Source organism: Rhinopithecus roxellana, chromosome 18 (genome assembly GCF_007565055.1).
Source record: "Rhinopithecus roxellana isolate Shanxi Qingling chromosome 18, ASM756505v1, whole genome shotgun sequence".
NCBI classification, from domain to species: domain Eukaryota; kingdom Metazoa; phylum Chordata; class Mammalia; order Primates; family Cercopithecidae; genus Rhinopithecus; species Rhinopithecus roxellana.
This window is the reverse complement of record NC_044566.1, coordinates 97,445,381-97,463,664: the sequence shown is the minus strand read 5'-3', so window position 1 is coordinate 97,463,664 and position 18,284 is coordinate 97,445,381. Positions and strand designations below refer to the sequence as shown.

The 18,284-nt window shown below is 41.3% G+C and overlaps 1 protein-coding gene across 1 annotated transcript in view; it reads left to right on the top strand.

The window, feature by feature from the left end:
* Positions 1-1,005: 1,005 nt before the first annotated feature.
* Positions 1,006-18,284, top strand: part of DNAJC3 (DnaJ heat shock protein family (Hsp40) member C3) — a 103,426-nt gene continuing 86,147 nt past the window's right edge. Inside the window, exon 1 of the mRNA XM_010358915.2 lies at positions 1,006-1,227. Coding sequence (XP_010357217.1) covers positions 1,146-1,227 — 82 coding nt within the window. The 5' untranslated portion in view covers positions 1,006-1,145. The remainder of the gene's footprint in view (positions 1,228-18,284) is intronic.

Sequence of the window (18,284 nt, the reverse complement as noted above, 5' to 3'; positions counted from 1 at the left end):
TAATAAGTATGCACTTCATATTACTTAACACACATACCCCGTGTAAAAATACTGCTGGTGTACAGTGTGTGTGTTGGTGACGCCGGAGGAAGTGGCCGTGAACAGGCTTAATGCGGCATTGAGTAACTTCAACCTCATCTTGCTCAGGTTCGTATCTCTCTTGAATTTCCCATGGTAAGCGCAAGATGCAGGATCCGTTCTCACAGTTTTTTGCTTACCAGTTGACGTTGGCTGCATTCAGGAACGCCTCGCTCTCTTAAGCCACAGTGCCTTCCTGGTCTTTTCTTCACAGGGTTTTCCACAATCGCTCTTTTTCCTGGGCACCCTGGTTTGCTGAAAGTCGGGGTGGCGGGGCCCAAGTTTCCAGGCCAATTACCTACCTGCCTTAGAGCAATTACGCACTTCTCTCTGGTTGTCCCTGAAATGGTCTAATCATCAGACCGCCCTAATGTACGCCCAGCTTCTCCTGATCCTTTGCTTACGGCTCAGTTCAGACAGTATTTGTTCCGGCACTCTCAGCGGGAGGCGGTGTTTACCGGCTCACTTGAGACCTCAATTCCAGGCGCTCTGCAGTTGCCCTCAGACGCCCTGGGACCATGTTTGGCCTTCCCATTCGGACGCTGCGGCTGCGCTTTCCTCTCCTAACATCACGCTGGCGAACCTCGGAAGGATCAAATTGTCCCACTCGCCAACCTAGCGCGCCGGTCCCGGCCCAAAAGGGCCTTTGCAGCCTGCGCATGCGGACTCGGCGACCGCCACAGACTCCCTGTCGGCTTCCCTCCGAGCGGCCGCGGCGGTTTGGAGCTTGCTGACAGCTCTGCGACCGGCAGACGCAACCTCGTCTTGTGCTTCCACGTTATCCTATCAGAGACGGGGCGGGGCGGCGGCCTTCGCAGCCTATCAGCGCGAACCACGACCCCGGCGAGCCCGGGAGGGAAGCCGACAGAAAGAAGGCGATTGGACGGCGGTGGCGCTCCGGGGCGTAGCGTCGCCCGGGCTCCGCCCACCGCTGCCTTCCTCTGCTGGGCTCCAGAGTCGCTGAGGCCTGAGCGAGAGCCGACCGGGGCGGGCGCAACTGCTGCTAGAGCGCCGGCGCGTGCTGGTGGGCCACACTCTTCCTTCTCTTCACTTGCGAGTCCTTGGACATGGTGGCCCCCGGCTCCGTGACCAGCCGGCTGGGCTCGGTGTTCCCCTTCCTGCTAGTCCTGGTGGATCTGCAGTACGAAGGTGAGTCCTGCCCTGCCCCGGCCGGGAAGTGGGTTCCCGGACCAGGCCCCCCGCGCTTTCCCGTCTGCGCCCGGGCGCGTGTCCCGGGGCGGCTCGGGAGGTGGGGTGAGCGCTGGGGGAGCCCGCGGCCTGGCTTGGGCCTGAGCCCGCGCCCGGTTCCGGGTTTGCCTAGGGAAGAGTCGAGGGGACCGGAGGGCCGCGGGGCTGGGACAGCGAGTTTGGACTAAGGAAAGGGGCCGCAGGAGTCGGAGGAGGCGGGGTGCGCCCCGTGGCGGGGAGCAGGGGCACGGGGCTGCGACTTCAGGACGTCCTGGGACGCGAAGACTTGGGCAGCCTTCGGGTCCCGGCCTCGCTTGGGACCCTTGCTGGGCCCCTGGGGACACTGTCAGTCATTGGTGCTAGGAGGAGGCACTAAGGTGGCCAAAAGACTTCCTTCGCCCTGGAGTTCTTGGGTGGGGTAGGAGTGTCATGTCCGGCTGGGAGTTGGAGGGGACAGTGTTGACTATTTAAAAAGTGAGTAACCATCCCCATTAAGATGCACTGTCGTGTGGAGAAATTGTTAGTTTGGTGCAGTGAGGAGCCGCTGTTGGAATTCCACCTCCCGGACGGCCAGGCACTGAGTTTGTGGTTTTACAACTCCCAGCATGGTGTCATTCAACGTATAGCTGGCATTACTTTTCCAAGTTCGCTGTAAAAGGTTCCCTTAAAAAGATATGAGCGATTAAATTTCACTTCAGTCCTGCAGACTGGAATGTTGGCTACTCCAGAATAGCGAAAATAGAGGACTGTCCTATCTTAGATGGCAGCGGGGAGGAGTAAGAATTAAAGCTGACAGTGCCGAGTTAACGAATGCTTCTGGCGCGGTTACTGTGCGAAATATTCGAGTGTAATGACACATCACATGCACTGATCTATTTTCATCCCCGTAAAAAGGGCTAGTTGTCAAGGAGGTCAAATTAAACCTTTGAGTATTCCATTCAAAGGGAGCGAGGAACTAACAGTTGGGAATTGTTTATAGTGAATTCTTCTGAAAGTTCTCAACCTTTTTTTTTTTTTTTTTTTTTTTAAAGTAGTACTCCCCAGTTTTTAGGTCTCACCCACAGCAGTGGGCTTTTGCTTTTGCTTCCCCCAGTAACCATATTTTTTGAACCCCAAATCAGAACACATAGTGTGGCAACATTGGGACAAAGAATTTGACAGTGAGGCTGCCCCCAGAAAATCTGGGGGATTGGATTGTACCACTTTAATATGGGTCATATAATATATGTTCTTTTGCATTTTCAAAAGCTTCATTCCTCCTGCCCCCGCACCTCCCACCCGTCATCTCTATTATTTATCTCCAGTTATCATTTATGATTTATTTTGGACACTTAAGAGAAAGTTGCCTATGTGCTGTTTAATGGTGATTTTTTTTTTAAGTTACAGAGGTGCACAATTTTGAATGATTGCTTTTCCCACTACTTTGTGAACTATCTTTTTAGAATTGCTGTTCTGTATATGAGTCTGTAAGGACTCTTAACTCTTCATTTCCCTCCTGTGGTATTTTCCATAAGAAAACCTCATTAGAGAGCTTTTCTGTGTAGGAGGCACTGGTGACATTTTTCAGAGGAGTGCCAGAGTGTCTTCTTTAGGACCATTGTCTTTGTAAAGTAGCAGGGACTTGGTACAGGTAACAGAAAAGAAAGGAAAGAAAGGAGCCTTTCTGTAAGCTATCTCTTATTTATGAAAGCGTGTGGTATTATTCCTGCTTTACAGACCAGGGAACTGAGGCTCCAAAGGTTTTACTGACGTTCACTTTGTGTGCACGCTGGAGGCAAAAGTTAAGTAGTTGACAACATCATTTGTGTCCAAGCATTTTTAAGTGATGGCAGCTGAGAAAAAAAATCCCGGCACTTTTTTGTAATTAACAAGAAGGTTATTTCCTGGGAGGTTTAATACAATGGTTCTCAAACTTGAGTGTGCATCAGAATCGCACATGGAGGGGTTTTAAAACAGAGTGCTGTACCCCACTTACAGAGCTTGATTCATTAGATCTTGATGGTACCTGAAATTTTGCTTTTCTATAAAGACCCCGGATGACCACACCTGAGTTACTGGTGTAATAAATTATATAGAGGAGTTAAATTAGGTGTCTGCTATGTATTTGACACTGGATTTGGTGATGGGGATATAAAGGTAAGAACTCTGTCTTGAATTAGCAAACTGTTAGCCCCTGTTTTCCCAAATAAATTCTGTCTGGATTCACTAATCTCATAGTTCTCTGGGAGGCAAATGGTGCTACTGCTAGGCCTGAGGCTTAATAAAATTGTGTTGTATTAAGGATTTTTGTTAAATAGGTAGATTTTAGCTGCTCTTGTCACACAAAAAGTAATTATGTGAGATGATAGATATATTAATCTGCTTCACTCTTGTTAATCTGCTTCACTATTGTAACCATTTTATCTGTGTATATCTCATAATACTATGTAGTAAACATCGAATGTATACAATACAATTCACTTTTAAAAAAAGAAATGAAGGAGAATGGTTATGAGAGAAGTGAATGTGGAACTAAGAGTGGCACAGGATGGAGAAGAGATGACCTAGTTTTTTTCTGATTTTGAAATATTTGTCTGTTTTCTTCTAGATTTTTCTGTTAGTTGTCATCCAGAGACAGAAAGTATATATCATGAATTGAAAGTTTGAGCCTTTTAGCACCCTCCCTTCTCAAAGGCCTTTGAAAGAGTGAAGTCAGAAGCACTAGATGAAATCGAATTTTTGGAATAGAAAGAAAACTTTAGTAGTATCTGCTTTAGTATTCTCATATTACAGATAAGGAAGTTATTTCATTTCTTTGCTAATGGTTTGTCCTGTTGGTGACTTGAGTAGCAACACAGCCTGGGAACCAAACCTTTTTTCTATTATCATAGTTTTATCTCTTTTTCTTCCTTAACATGCTATCTGGACTCAATTTTTCTTTATTTCACTGAGCTGATTAAACCATATATTTTGGCCATAGGGAAAAGAATAGTTAAAAATATATAGTTGAAAATCTATATATATAAAATATTGTGATAATTTTTATTTGAACCTAACCTATTAGAGGTATGTTTTGTCTTTTCTAGGATTTTCTTGACATTATATAAATAGGGAAAGAATAAAGTAGCAAAAATGAGAGACTTTAAGTAATTTATATAAATTAAGTATCATAAAAGGTAGTCACATATTTTCTAGAATTATTTTAAATTCTTCAATAAGATAGGCTATAGGTAGCAGTGGTATCAAAGTTCCAGCTCTCTTGACTAATTAGTATTTGCTGAGAGATTGCCTGGAAATGCAGTGGTTTTCATTCTGTGGGGCAGGGGCCATTGTTCTGGGAGGGAATGCACTGTATTAATTAGGTTTTATTTTTCCATATGAAGTTAATTAATTGTTAAGTTTAATTTCTACTGCTGTGGTTTCTTTTGATTAATGTCCTACAGTTAATCTTTGTTTATATGGAAATATCATGGGAACCCATTCACCTGCTCTTCAGAACTCAAACATTTCAACCATAGATTTATTTTTCTTTCCATATCTTTAGAAAGCTACTTAAAAAAATTAAATCTGATGAGTTTGTATCATTTGGAGTTCTGGAATATGGAGAAGATTCATTTAATCAGTCAGCAAAGGCTTTTACTAACTATATTACTCTTTGGTGAGATATATATACATAGCATAAAACTCATGGTTTTTGCTCTTGAGTTTACAGACCACTTGGGGTTTAAGACATGCATTTGTGAAGCATTCATGTCCTCTTTTTCTCCTTTCTCACTTTAGAGTGAGTGGTCCATTATTGTAGTTTGTGCACTGCAAATGCCCATTTATTTTCTGGCCCCTGTAATCTTCTGTTTTACTCACCTGCCAAAACCCAACATTGGTTAAATTCAACTTGGCCAACTCTTTTTATACCTTATAGGCAAACACGGATGGAGGAAAATGAAGACAACTTGGCTGATTAGTCTCATTTATCTTTATTTTTATTTTCAATTTTTTTTTTTTTGAGACAAAATCTTGCCCTGTCACCCAGGCTGAAATGCAGTGGCATGATCCTAGGTCAATATAGGTTTGACCTCCTGGGCTCAAGCAGTCCTCCCACCTCAGCCTCCTGAATAGCTGGGACCACAGGTGTGCACCACCACATCCCCTACTAAGTTTTTAAAATTTTTTGTAGGGACAGGGTCTTCTATGTTTGCCCAGGCTGGTCTTGAACTCCTCGGCTCAAGCAATCCTCATGCCTTGGCCTCCCAAAGTGTTGAGATTACAGGCGCGAGCCTATGCGCCTGGCCCTGATTAGTCTCATTTTAAAGAAACAATCTCAGTTGCAAATGCATGTTAAATACTGCTAACACTCTTACAATTCTTCACTATATCTATTCTTGAAAATCAGTATTTCAAACATTTTCCTCCCTCCTTAAGCCTCTAATTTAAACTCTCCTTTCCTCTCTCCCCTAACTCATTCTTTTAGACCTTGTCTTTATTGAGAAAATGAAAGCCATCACAAGGCAAGTTCTTCTTTCTACCTCAAAATTCAGTAGCTTATCTACATTTGTACCTATTCTGCTACTTTTTCTCGTATTAAATAACATACGTTAGATGTCTCTATTCCCAGATAAATCTAATCTGTGTAATTACACCCTCGATTCCATTTCCTGTCACCTTCTGAAAATGTTGCTCCTACAATTGTATCTTTGCCCTGCTATAAGAAAATACCACAGACTGAGTAATTTATAAAAAGATTTCTATCTGAATTTTGGAGGGAACGTTCAAACAGTAGTAGATGCTGAACTTCCTGCTCTATCTTTCTTTGGCTAGATTCCACTGTCTTCTGTGTTTCTGCTACAAGACTCCTTTTAGACTCTCCCCCACCTTGACAGAGTCTTGGCTTAGCCTTCTGTTCTTTTTTAAAAAAGAATCTTAGGGCTTTCCTCATTCCTCACATTCTAAGTGCTCCAACCTGAATAACCATCTCTATCTCTGGGATTGCTATCTGGTCTGGGTCTGCCACCGCCTTTGCTTGAACTTTAGTATCTTTGACTATGAGTTCTTGCCTCCTTTAGTCTGGTTTTTCCAGTCTGGATTGTAACTCACATCATACCTTTAACCCCCCACCTTTAAGTTTAAAAAAATCCTTATTTTCTGCTCTTCAAAATACAAGGTATTCTAATACTAATTTCAGTGAAAGACATAGTTGACTACCTTTTTCCCTGCCCTTGCTGCTTATTTTGCTGACTTAGGATCACTGCTTGTCTAAGGAGAAACCTATTGTCTGATGCTGATTAGGAAATGGCATGATGTTTGGTTGTCTTACCTCTCTGAAAATAATTTTTACAGACCATGTGGCAAAGGAATAAAAATTACCTGTGGCTCAAAAGAGAGTTGATTGCAAAAACAGCCAATAATTTGCAAATAATTTGATTTTTCAGATATGTGTCTTTATGAATCATTGATCATATGTTTGACTTGATAATTGTTATGTATTTTAGATTTTATTCTGATGAATTATAATACATTTAAATAAAAAGGCAAATAGTTAAATTCACTCAACAAATATTGCATACACACTATGTGTGGGATACTGAATTAGGTGATACAAAGAAGAAAAGATAGCTCCTCCTCTCAAACTTCTTTTGATGAGTTTTGTGGAGTTAGGACTTCGAGAAGCAGGCAAATTGTGAAAAGCAATGTATAGAGACAGTGACATTGCAAAGTGAAGTCATGTACCTGTAAGTGTGGAAATGCAAAATATAATAGGAAGATTGAAGGAGCTTTTTTTCCCTCTCTCAAAACAATACAGTGTGAGGGATGGTTTCACAAAGGAGCCAGCATTTGAGGGCAGAATCTTTTTTTTTTGTTTAACTTTATTTTATTTTAGATTCAAGATATACATGTGCAGGTTACATGGGTAAATTGTGTAATGGTGGAGTGATGTGGTTTAGATCTGTGCCCCACCCAAATCTCATGTTCAGTTGTAATCCCCAGTGTTGGATCTGGGGCCTGATGGGAAGTGATTGGATCATGGGCTTGTTTCTAATGGTTTAGCACCATCCCCTGGAGCTGTTATTGTGATAGAATTCTCACAGGATCTGGTTGTTTAAAAGTGTATAGTATCTCCCCCCACCTCTTCCTCTGGCTCTGGCCATGTGAAGATGTGCCTACTTCTCCTTTACCTTCTGCCATGATCGTAAGTTTCCTGAGGCTTCCTCAGCCATGCTTCATGTAAAACCTATAGAAACGTCAGCCAATTAAACCTCTTTTCTTTATAAATTACCCAGTTCTGGCCATGCCTGTAATCCCAGCACTTTCGGAGGCTGAGGCGGGTGGATCATGAGGTCAGGAGTTAAAGATCAACCTGGCCAAGATGGTGAAACCCCATCTCTACCAAAACTACAAAAAAAAAAAAAAAAAAAAATTAGCCAGGTGTGATGGTGGGCACCTGTAATCCCAGCTACTCGGGAGGCTGAGGCAGATAATTGCTTAAACCCAGGAGGCGGAGTATGCAAGTGAGCCGAGATTGCGCCACTACACTTGAGCCTGGATGACAGAACGAAACTCCATCTCAAAAAAAAAAAAAAAAATTACCCAGTTCCAGGTATTTCTTCATAGCAATGTGAGAATGGACTAATACAGAAAATTGGTGGTACTGGGAGTGGGGCATTGCTATAGAGATACCTGAAAATGTAGAAGGAAGCAACTTTGGAATGGGCTAATGGGCAGAGATTGGGACAGTTTGGAGGACTCAGAAGAAGACAGGAAGAGGAGGGAAAGTTTGAAACTAGAGACTTGTTGAATGGTTGTGACCAAAATGCTGATAGTGATATAGACAGTGAAGTCCAGGCTGAGCAGGGCTCAGAATGACTGCAGATGAGTAACTTATTGGGAACTGGTGTAAAGGCCACTCTTGCTATGCTTTAGCAAAGAGACTGGTGGCATTGTACCCCTGGTCTATGGATCTGTGGAACTTTGAACTTGAGAGAGATGATTTAGGGTATCTGGTGGAAGAAATTTCTAAGCAGCAAAGTGTTCAAGATGTGACTTGACTGCCTCTTGCAGCCAGTGCTCATATTCATGAGCAAAGAAATGATGTAAAATTTGAATTTATATTTAAAAGGGAAACAGAGCATAAGAGTTGGAAAATTTTCAGCCTGACCATGTAGTAGAAAAGAAAAACCCATTTTCAGGGGAGTAATTCAAGCAGACTGCATAAACTTGCTTAAGTAAAGAGGAGCCAAGTGCTGATAGCCAAGCCAATGGGAAAAAGGGCTCCAAGGCATCTCAGCGACCTTTAAGTCAGCTCCTTTCGTCATAGGCCCAGAAACCTAGGTTTCCTAGGTGATTCTTAGGACCCTGCCACCCTGCGCAGCCTTAGGACACTGCTGCCTGCATCCTAGCTACTCCAGCTCCAGCCATGGCTGAAAGGGGCCCAGATATAGCTCAGGCCTTCAGAGGGTGCCAGCCCAAACCCTTGGCAGATTCCACATGGTGTTAAGCCTGCAGGTGCTGAATACAAGAGTTGAGGCTTGGGAGCCTCAGCCTAGATTTCAGATGTATGGAAAAGCCTGGATGTTCAGGCAGGCTGCTGCAGGGGCAGAGCCCTCATGGAAAAATCTCTACTAGGGCATTGCAGAGGGGCAATGTGGGGTTGGAGCCCCCACACAGAGTCTCCACTGGGGCATTGCCTAGTGGAGCTGTGAGAATGACCACCATCTTTCAGACCCCAGAATGGTAGATCCACCAACAGCTTGCACCATGCAACTGGAAAAGCTGCAGCCACTCAACACCAGCCCTTGACAGCAGCTGCGCAGGCTGAGCCCTGCAAAGTCACAGGAGTGGCACTGCCCAAGGCCTTGGGAGCTCACCCCTTGTTGCAGTATGCCCTGGATGTGAGACATGGAGTCAAAGGAGATTATTTTTGAGCTTTAAGATTTAATAACTGCCCTGCTGGGTTTTAGCACGTACATGGGGCCTGTAGCCTTTTTCTTTTAGCTGGTTTTACCCTTTTGGAAAGGGACTCTTTACCCAATGCCTATAGTCCCATTGTATCTTGGATGTAATTGACTTGTTTTTGATTTTATAGGCTCACAGGTGGAAGGGACTTGGCTTGTCCCAGATGAGACTTTGGACTTTTGAGTTAATGCTGGAATGAGTTAAGACTTTGAGGGCTGTTGAGAAGGGATCATTATATTCTGCAATATGAGAACATGAGATTTTGGAGGGGCTGGGGCAGAGTGATATGGTCTGGATCTGTGCCCCACCCTCATCTTATGTTGAATTGTAATCCCTAATGTTGGAGGTGGGGCCTGGTGGTAGGTATTTGGATCATGGGGGTAGTTTCTAATGGTTTAGCTCTATCTCCCTATTGCTTTTCTCATAATAGAGTTCTCATGATATCTAGTTGTTTAAAAGTATGTAGCACTTTCCCTCTGTCTCTTTTCCTCCTGCTCTGGCATGTGAAGAGGTGCCTGCTTCTCCTTCCTCTATGATTGTGAGTGTCCTGAGGCCTCCCCAGCCATGGTTCCCATACAGCCTGCAGAACAGTGAGCCAATTAACCTTCTTTCCTTTATAAATTATCCAGTTTCAGGTATTTCTTTATAGCAATGTGAGAATGGACTACATGGGGTGTGGGCTTCTAGTGTACCTATTACCCTAGTAATGAACGTTGTATGCAGTGGGTAATTTTTTAACCCTCACTCTCTTCCATCTTCTCTTTTGGAATCCCTAGTAACTTATTTACATCTTTATGTCGATGTGTACCCATTGTTTAGATCCCACTTGTAATTGTGAACACATGGTATTTCATTTTCTGTTTCTGAGTTATTTCACTTAGACTGATGGCCTCCAATTCCATCCATGTTGCTGCAAAGGACATCATTTTCTTTTTTATGGTTACGTAGTATTCCATGTTGTCCATATGCCACATTTTCTTTATTCAGTCAACCGTCGATGGACACTTAGGTTGATTCCATTGACTTTGCCATTGTGAATAGTGCTGCGATAAACATATGAGTGCAGGTGCCTTTTCTTTAATATAAGGATTTGGTTTCCTTTGGGGAGATACCCAGTAGTGGGATTGTTGGGTCAAATGGTAGTTCTGTTTTTTTTTGTTTTTGTTTTTTTTTTTTAGAAATCTCCACATTGTTTTCCATAGTGGTTGAACTAATTTACATTGCTGCCACCCGTATATAAGTGTTACAATTTCTTCACCTCCGTACCAACATCTATTTTTTTTAAAAACTTTTTAGTAATAACCACTCAGACTGGTGTAAGATGATTGATATTTCATTGTGGTTTTAATTTGCAGTAATTAGTGAGGTTGAACATTTTTTCATGTTTGTTGGCTGCTTGTATGTCTTCTTTTGAGAAATGTCTCTTAATGTCCTTTGCCCACTTTTTTTTGAGACAGAGTCTTGCTCTGTCGCCCAGGCTGGAGTGCAGTGGCGTGATCTCAGCTCACTGCAAGCTCTGCCTCCCAGGTTCACACCATTCTCCTGCCTCAGCCTCCTGAGCAGCTGGGACTACGGGCACCCACTACCATGCCTGGCTAATTTTTTGTATTTCTAGTTGAGACAGGGTTTCACTGTGCTAGCCAGAATGGTCTTGATCTCCCGACCTGGTGAATGGCCGCCTTGGCCTCCCAAAGTGCTGGGATTGCAGGCATGAGCCACCGCGCCTGGCCCTTTGCCCACTTTTTAATGGGGTTGTTTGTTTTCTTCTTGTTGAGTTGTTTGAGTGTCTTGTAGATTCTGGGTATTAGTCCTTTGTCAGAGACATAATTTGCAAATGTTTTCTCTCATTCTGTAGTTTGTCTCTTTGCCCTGTTGATAATCTTTTGATGTGCAGAAGCTTTTTAGTTAAGTCCCATTTGTTTATTTTTGGTTTTGTTGCATTTGTGTTTGGGGTCTTCATCATAAATTGTTTGCCTAGGCCAATGTCCAGAATGTTTAATCTATCTTGAGGTAGTTTTTGTATATGCTGGGAGATAGAGATCCAGTTTCTTCTGCATATGGCTAGCCAATTTTCCCAGCACCATTTATTGAATTAGGGTGTCATTTCCCTGTTGTTTATTTTTGTCAGCTTTGTCAAAGATCAATCAGTTGGATGTAGGTATGTGGTTTTATTTCTGGGTTCTCTATTGTAGTCCATTGTTCTGTGTGCCTATTTTTGTACCAGTACCATGCCATTTTAGTTACTACAGCTTTGTAGTATAATTTGAAGTCAAGTAATATGATGCTTCTGGATTTGTTCTTTTTGGTTAGGATTACTTTGGCTATTCATGCTGGTTTTTGGCGCTGTATGAACTTTAGAATTGTTTTTCCTAATTCTTTGAAAAATGACGTTGGTGATTTGGTAGGAATTGTGTTGAATCTACAGATTACTATGGGCAGTGTGGTTATTTTAATGATAGTCTCTAAATTCATGGGCATGGTATGTTTTTCTGTTATGCCATATGTGATTTGTTTCATAAGTGCTTCGTAGTTCTCATGGAGATTGTTCACCTCCTTGGTCAATGCATTCCTAGGTATTTTATTTTTTTTGCATATGGCTATCGTAAATGGGATTGAATTCTTGATGTGGTTTTCGGCTCAATGTTGTTGGTGTATAGAAATGCTACAGATTTTTATACGATGGTTTTGTATACCGAGACTTTACTGAAGTTGTTTATCAGGTCTTGGGGTCGTTTAGTAGAATCTTTAGGGTTTTCTAGGTAAAAAAATAATATTTGTGAAGAGACATAATTTGACCTTCTCTTCTCCCATTTGAGTGTCTTTTATTTCTTTTTCTTGCCTGATAACTTTAGCCAGGACTTCCAGTACTATGTTGAATTGGAATAGTAAGAGTGAAGATCATTGTCCTGTTCCAGTTCTTAGGGTGAATGCTTTCAGCTTTTCCCCATTCAATATATTGACCGTGGGTTTGTCATATGTGGCCTTTATTATGTTGAGGTATGTTTCCTCTATGCCTAGTTAATCTAGTTAGCAGTCTATCAGTTTTGCTCATGGATTTGGAGAATATAATATCATTAAAATGACAACACTACCTAAAGCAATCCACATACCACCCAAAGCATACTGTCTTGGTTATTGTAGCCTTATAGTGTGAAGTTGGGTAATATAATGCCTCCAGCTTAGTTCTTTTAGCTAAGGATTGCTTTGGCTATTTAGGTTGTTTTTTGGTTTTATACGAATTTTAGAATATTTTTAATTCTGTGAAAAATGACATTGGTAGTTTGGTAGGAATAGTGTTGAATCTGTAGATTGCTTTGGGCAGTATGGCCATTTTAATGATATTGATTCTTCCAACCCATGAGCATGGAATGTTTTCCCATTTGCTTGTGTCATGTATGACTACTTTGAGCAGTGTTTAATAGTTCTCCCTTTAGCAATGTTTCACCTCCTTGGTTAGCTGTATTCCTAGGTATGTTACTTTTTGTGTGTGGCTATTAAAAATGGGATTGTGTTATTGATTTGGTTCTCAGCTTGAATGTTGTCAGTATATATAAATGTTACTGCCGCTTGTATGTTAATTTTGTATGCTGAAACTTTACTGAAGTTGCTTATCAGTTCCAGAAGCCTTTTGGTGGAGTCTTTAGAGTTTTTTAAGTGTAGAATCGTATAATCACTGAAGAGAGGTATTTGCCCCTTTTCCTATTTAGATGCCTCTTATTTCTTTCTCTTGCCTGATTGCTCTGGTTAAGACTTCTAGTACCGTGGCAAATAGGAGTGGTGAGAATGGGCATCCTTGTCTTGTTCCAGTTTTCAAGGGAAATGCTTTCAGCTGCTGCCTGTTTAGTATGGTTTTGGCTGTGGGTTTGTTATAGATGACTTTTATTATTTTCAGGTATGCTTCTTTGATGTCTAGTTTCTTGAGGAATTTTTATACAGGGGTGTTGGATTTCATAGACTGCTTTTTCTACAGTTTTTTTTTTTTTTTTGAGGCAGAGTCTTACACTGCCCCCCAGGCTGGAGTGCAGTGGCTCTATCTCGGCTCACTGCAACCTACGCCTCCCACTTGAGGTGATTCTTGTGCCTCAGCCTCCTGAGTAGCTGGGGTTACAGGCATGCACCACCATGCCTGGCTAATTTTTTGTAGAGATGGGGTTTTGCCATGTTGGCCGGGCTGGTCTTGAACTCCTGGCCTCAAGTGATCCTCCCGCCTCAGTCTCCCAAAGTGCTGGGATTACAGGTGTGAGCCACTGTGCTCACCCTTTCTGTATCTGTTAAGATGATCCTTTGGGTTTTGTTTTTAATTGTGTTTATGTGGTGGACCACATATGTTTGCATATTTTGAACCATGCTTGCATCCCAGAGACAAAGCTCACTTGATTATGATGGGTTTGTGTGTGCGTGTGTGTGTGTGTGTGTGCTATTGGATTTAGTTTGCTAGTATTTTGTTGCATATGTTTACTTCTATTTTCATCAGGGATATTGGTCTGTGGTTTCCTTTTTTCGGTTGTCTTGCCTCATTTTGGTATCAGGTTGATACTAGTTTCATAGAATGAGTTAGGGAGGAATCCTTCCTCCTGGATTTTTTTTTTTTTTTTTTTTTTGGAATACTTTCAGTAAGATTGGTAACCAGCTCTTCTTCGTATGACTGGTAAAATTTGGCTGTAAATATGTCCTGGGCTTTTTGTTTGTTTGTTTGTTTGTTTTTTCCTGGAAGATTTTGTTAGGACTAATTTGATTTTATTGCTCATTATTGGTCTATTCAGGATTTCTATTTCTTCTTGGTTAAATCTTGGGAGGTTGTATGTTTCTGGGAATTTATCCATTTCCTGTAAGTTTTCTAGTTTGCTTAAAGATGTTCATAGTAGTCTCTGCTGATCTTTTGTATTTCCGTGGTATCAGTTGTCACCTTTCTCATTTCTGGTTGTGCTTATTTGAATCTTCTCTCTTTTTTTCTTGGTGAGTCTAGCTAGTGGTCTATCAATTTTGTTTACCCTTTCAAAGAAGTTTTTGTTTTGTTGATGTTTTAAATCTTTTTATTTTTATTTTTTGGTCACCATCTCATTTAGTTCATTTCTGATCTTTTTATTTCTTTTCTCCCAGCTAGTTTTGGGTTTGTGTTGTTCTTATTTTTCTGGTTCCTTGAGGTGTGGTGTGTGGTTGTTCATTTGAGATCTTTCTGTCTTTTTGATGTAGGCATTTAATGCTGTAAACTTGCTTCTTAGCACAGCTTTTGTTGTATCCCAGATTTTGGTATGCTATGTTCTGTTTTGTTTCAAAAATTATTTTGATTTCTGCTTTAATTTCATTGCTCGCCCAAAAGTAATTCAGGTGGTTTAGTTTTCATGTACTTGTGTTGTTTTCAGAGTTCCTTTTGGTATTGACTTCTAATTTTATTCCATTGTGGTTGAAGAAAATACTTGATATGACTTTGACTTTTTTTTGAGTTTATTGAAACTTTTCATGGCCAAGCATATGGTTGATTTTAAGAGTGTTCCACACACAGATGAGAAAAATGTATATTTTGCAGTTGTTGGATAGAGTGTTCTGTAAATGTCTACTAGGTCCGTTTGGTTTAGAGTTTAGTCTAAGTCTGGAGTTCCGTTGTTCACTTTCTGCCTTGATGGTCTGTCTTGTGTTGTCAGTGGGGGGTTGAAGTCTCTTTATTATTATGTGGCTGTTGATCTGTTTTCTTAGGTCTAGTAGGAGTAGTTTTATGAATCTTGGTGTTCCAGGGTTGAGTGTGTATATATTTAGCATAATTAAATCTCCTTGTTATTTTGAACCTTTTATTATTATATAAATAATAATAACCCCAGGGCCCAACCCCAGTCTCAGCCCTACTCCGCTCTAGCACTATAGTTGTAGCAGGAGTTTTTCTGCTCATCTGCTTCTACCCCCTAATAGAAAATAGTGTATTAATCCAAACCTTTACACTATGTTTAGGGGCTATTACCACCTTATTTACAGCAATCTGTGTTCTAACACAACATGATATCAAAAAAATAATACTCTCCACCTCAACTAGACCTTATAATATTCACAATTGGCATTAATCAACCACACCTAGCATTCCTACACATCTGCACCCATGCCTTTTTTAAAGCTATATTATTTATGTGTTCAGGATCCATCATCCACAACCTCAACGATGAACAAGATATTTAAAAAATAGGAGGACATTTAAGACCTTACCCCTTACCTGTTCTTCCCTTATTATTGGCAGCCTAGCACTTACAGGTATGCCTTTCCTAGTAGGCTTTTACTCTAAATACCTTGTTATCGAAACTGCAAACATGTCATATATTAACACCTGAGCCTTTTCTATTACTCTTATTGCCACCTCCTTAGCAGCTGTCTGTAGTATCAGAATTATTTTCTTCGCTCTAATAGGACAACCCCACTTCACGACTGTAATTATTATTAACGAAAGTATTCCCTTCCTAACTAATTCAATTAAATACCTAATAATAGGCAGTATCTTCACTGGATTTCTCATCACCATTAGTGTTATCCCTACCTCTTCCCCCCAAACAACAGTACCACCTGTGTGTGTGTGTGTGTGTGTGTGTGTCTGTGTGTGTGTGTGTGCTGTTGGATTTAGTTTGCTAGTATTTTGTTGCATATGTTTACTTCTATTTTCATCAGGGATATTGACCTGTGGTTTCCTTTTTTTGGTTGTCTTGCCTCAAGTTTTTTGATTGTCTTGCCTGTAAGTTACACTTACAGCCCTAAGTATAACTACCCTAGGGATTTTGCTAGCAGTGGAGCTCAGTCTTATAACTAATAATCTTAAGCTAAAATATCCATTGCAGACATTCAACTTCTCTGATATGCTAGGATTTTACTCAACCACAGTCCATCGTACAACCCCTCGCTCAAGCCTACTTACAAGCCAAAATCTGGCTTCACTTCTACTAGACCTAGTTTGATTAGAAAAGTCCATACCAAAGATAATTTCACAGACTCACATTACAGCCTCCATTACCATATCCACTCAAAAAGGCCTAATTAAATTTTATTTCCGTTCCTTTTTTATCCCCTCCTTTCTAACTCTACTCTTAATTATCTAATCTATTACCCCAAGTAATTTCAATTACAACATAATCACCAACAAACAATGCTCAACCAGCAACCACCACCAATCAACACCCATAATTATATAAAGCACCTGCACCCACAGAAGCCTCATGAATCAACCCCGGCCCCTCACCCTCAAAAATTATTCAACTTCCTACACTACTAAAATTAATTGTAATCACTGCCCCATCATATTCAACCATTCATCAAATCAACACCAATTCTATTAGTAACTCTAATAATAAAGTTCGTCAAATATCAACACTTGATCCTTGTGTCTCAGGGTATTCCTCAATAGCTATCGCTACAGTATAACCAAAAACAACCATCATCCCACCTAAATAAATTAAAAAGACTGTTAACCCTATAAAAGCCCCACCATAATTCAACACAATACCACAACCCACAGCACCACTAGTAATTAACCCTAAACCTCCATAAATAGGAGAAAGTTTTGAAGACAAACCTACAAATCCTATAACCAAAATAATAACCAATAAGAATAAAGCATATGTCATTCCCACATGGCTTGTAACTATGACTAATGATATGAAAAATCATCGTTGTACTTCAACTGTAAGAACACTAATGATCAATGTATGTAAAATACACCCACTAATTAAAATTATAAGTTATTCGTTTTTTGATCTCCCCACACCATCCAACATCTCTATGTGATGAAATTTTGGCTCACTTCTTGGCGCCTGCTTAATTCTCCAGACCATCACAGGATTATTTCTGGCCATACACTACACACTGGACACCTTAACTGCTTTCTCTTCGGTTACCCATGTCAACCGAGATGTAAACCATGGCAGAATAGTCCACTCTTTTCACGCTAACGGCGCTTCAGTATTCATCTACCTCTTCCTGCACGTTGGCCGAGGTTTATATTACAGGTCATTCATGCTCCTAGAAACCTAAACTATTGGTATTATCCTCCTACTCACAACTGTAGCAACAGCATTTATAGGCTATGTACTCCCATGAGGCCAAATATAATTCTGAGGCGCTACAGTAATTACAAATCTATTATCAGCCATTCCATATATTGGAATGGACCTTGTTCAGTGAATCTGAGGTGGGTTCTCAGTTGATAAAGCCACCCTTACATGACTTTTCACCTTCCATTTTATCCTACCCTTCATCATTATAGCCATAGCAATTCTCCACCTTTTATTCTTGCATGAAACAGGATCCAATAACCCTTCAGGAATTTCATTAGATTCCAACAAAATCACCTTCTACCCTTACTGTACAACCAAAGATATCCTAGGTCTAATTTTTCTCCTCTTCCTTCTAATAACTCTAGTATTATTTTCACCTGACCTCCCGAGAGATCCAGACAATTACACTTGAGCCAACCCCCTCAGTATCCTACCCCACATTAAGCCAGAGTGATACTTTTTGTTCTCATACACAATCTAACGATCCATCCCTAATAAACTAGGAGGTGTACTGGCCCTTCTATTCTCTATTCTCATTCTAGCAGTTATTCTTTTTTTTTTTTTTTTTTTTTTTTTTTTGAGACGGAGTCTTGCTCTGTCGCCCAGGCTGGAGTGCAGTGGCGCTATCTGGGCTCACTGCAAGCTCCGCCTCCCGGGTTTACGCCATTCTCCTGCCTCAGCCTCCTGAGTAGCTGGGATTACAGGTTCCCCCCACCTCGCCCGGCTAGTTTTTTTGTATTTTTTAGTAGAGACGGGGTTTCACCGGGTTAGCCAGGATGGTCTCGATCTCCTGACCTTGTGATCCGCCCGTCTCGGCCTCCCGAAGTGCTGGGATTACAGGCTTGAGCCACCGCGCCCGGCCACTAGCAGTTATTCTTGTACTACATACGTTCAAACAACAAAGCATAATATTCTGCCCATTAAGTCAATGCCTGTTCTGAATTTTAGTGGCCGACCTGCTTACACTCACATGAATCAGAGGATAGCCAGTCGAACATCCTTTTGTTACCATTGGACAGACAGTGTTTATCATGTAATTCCCCATTATCCTTGCCCTTATACCACTCA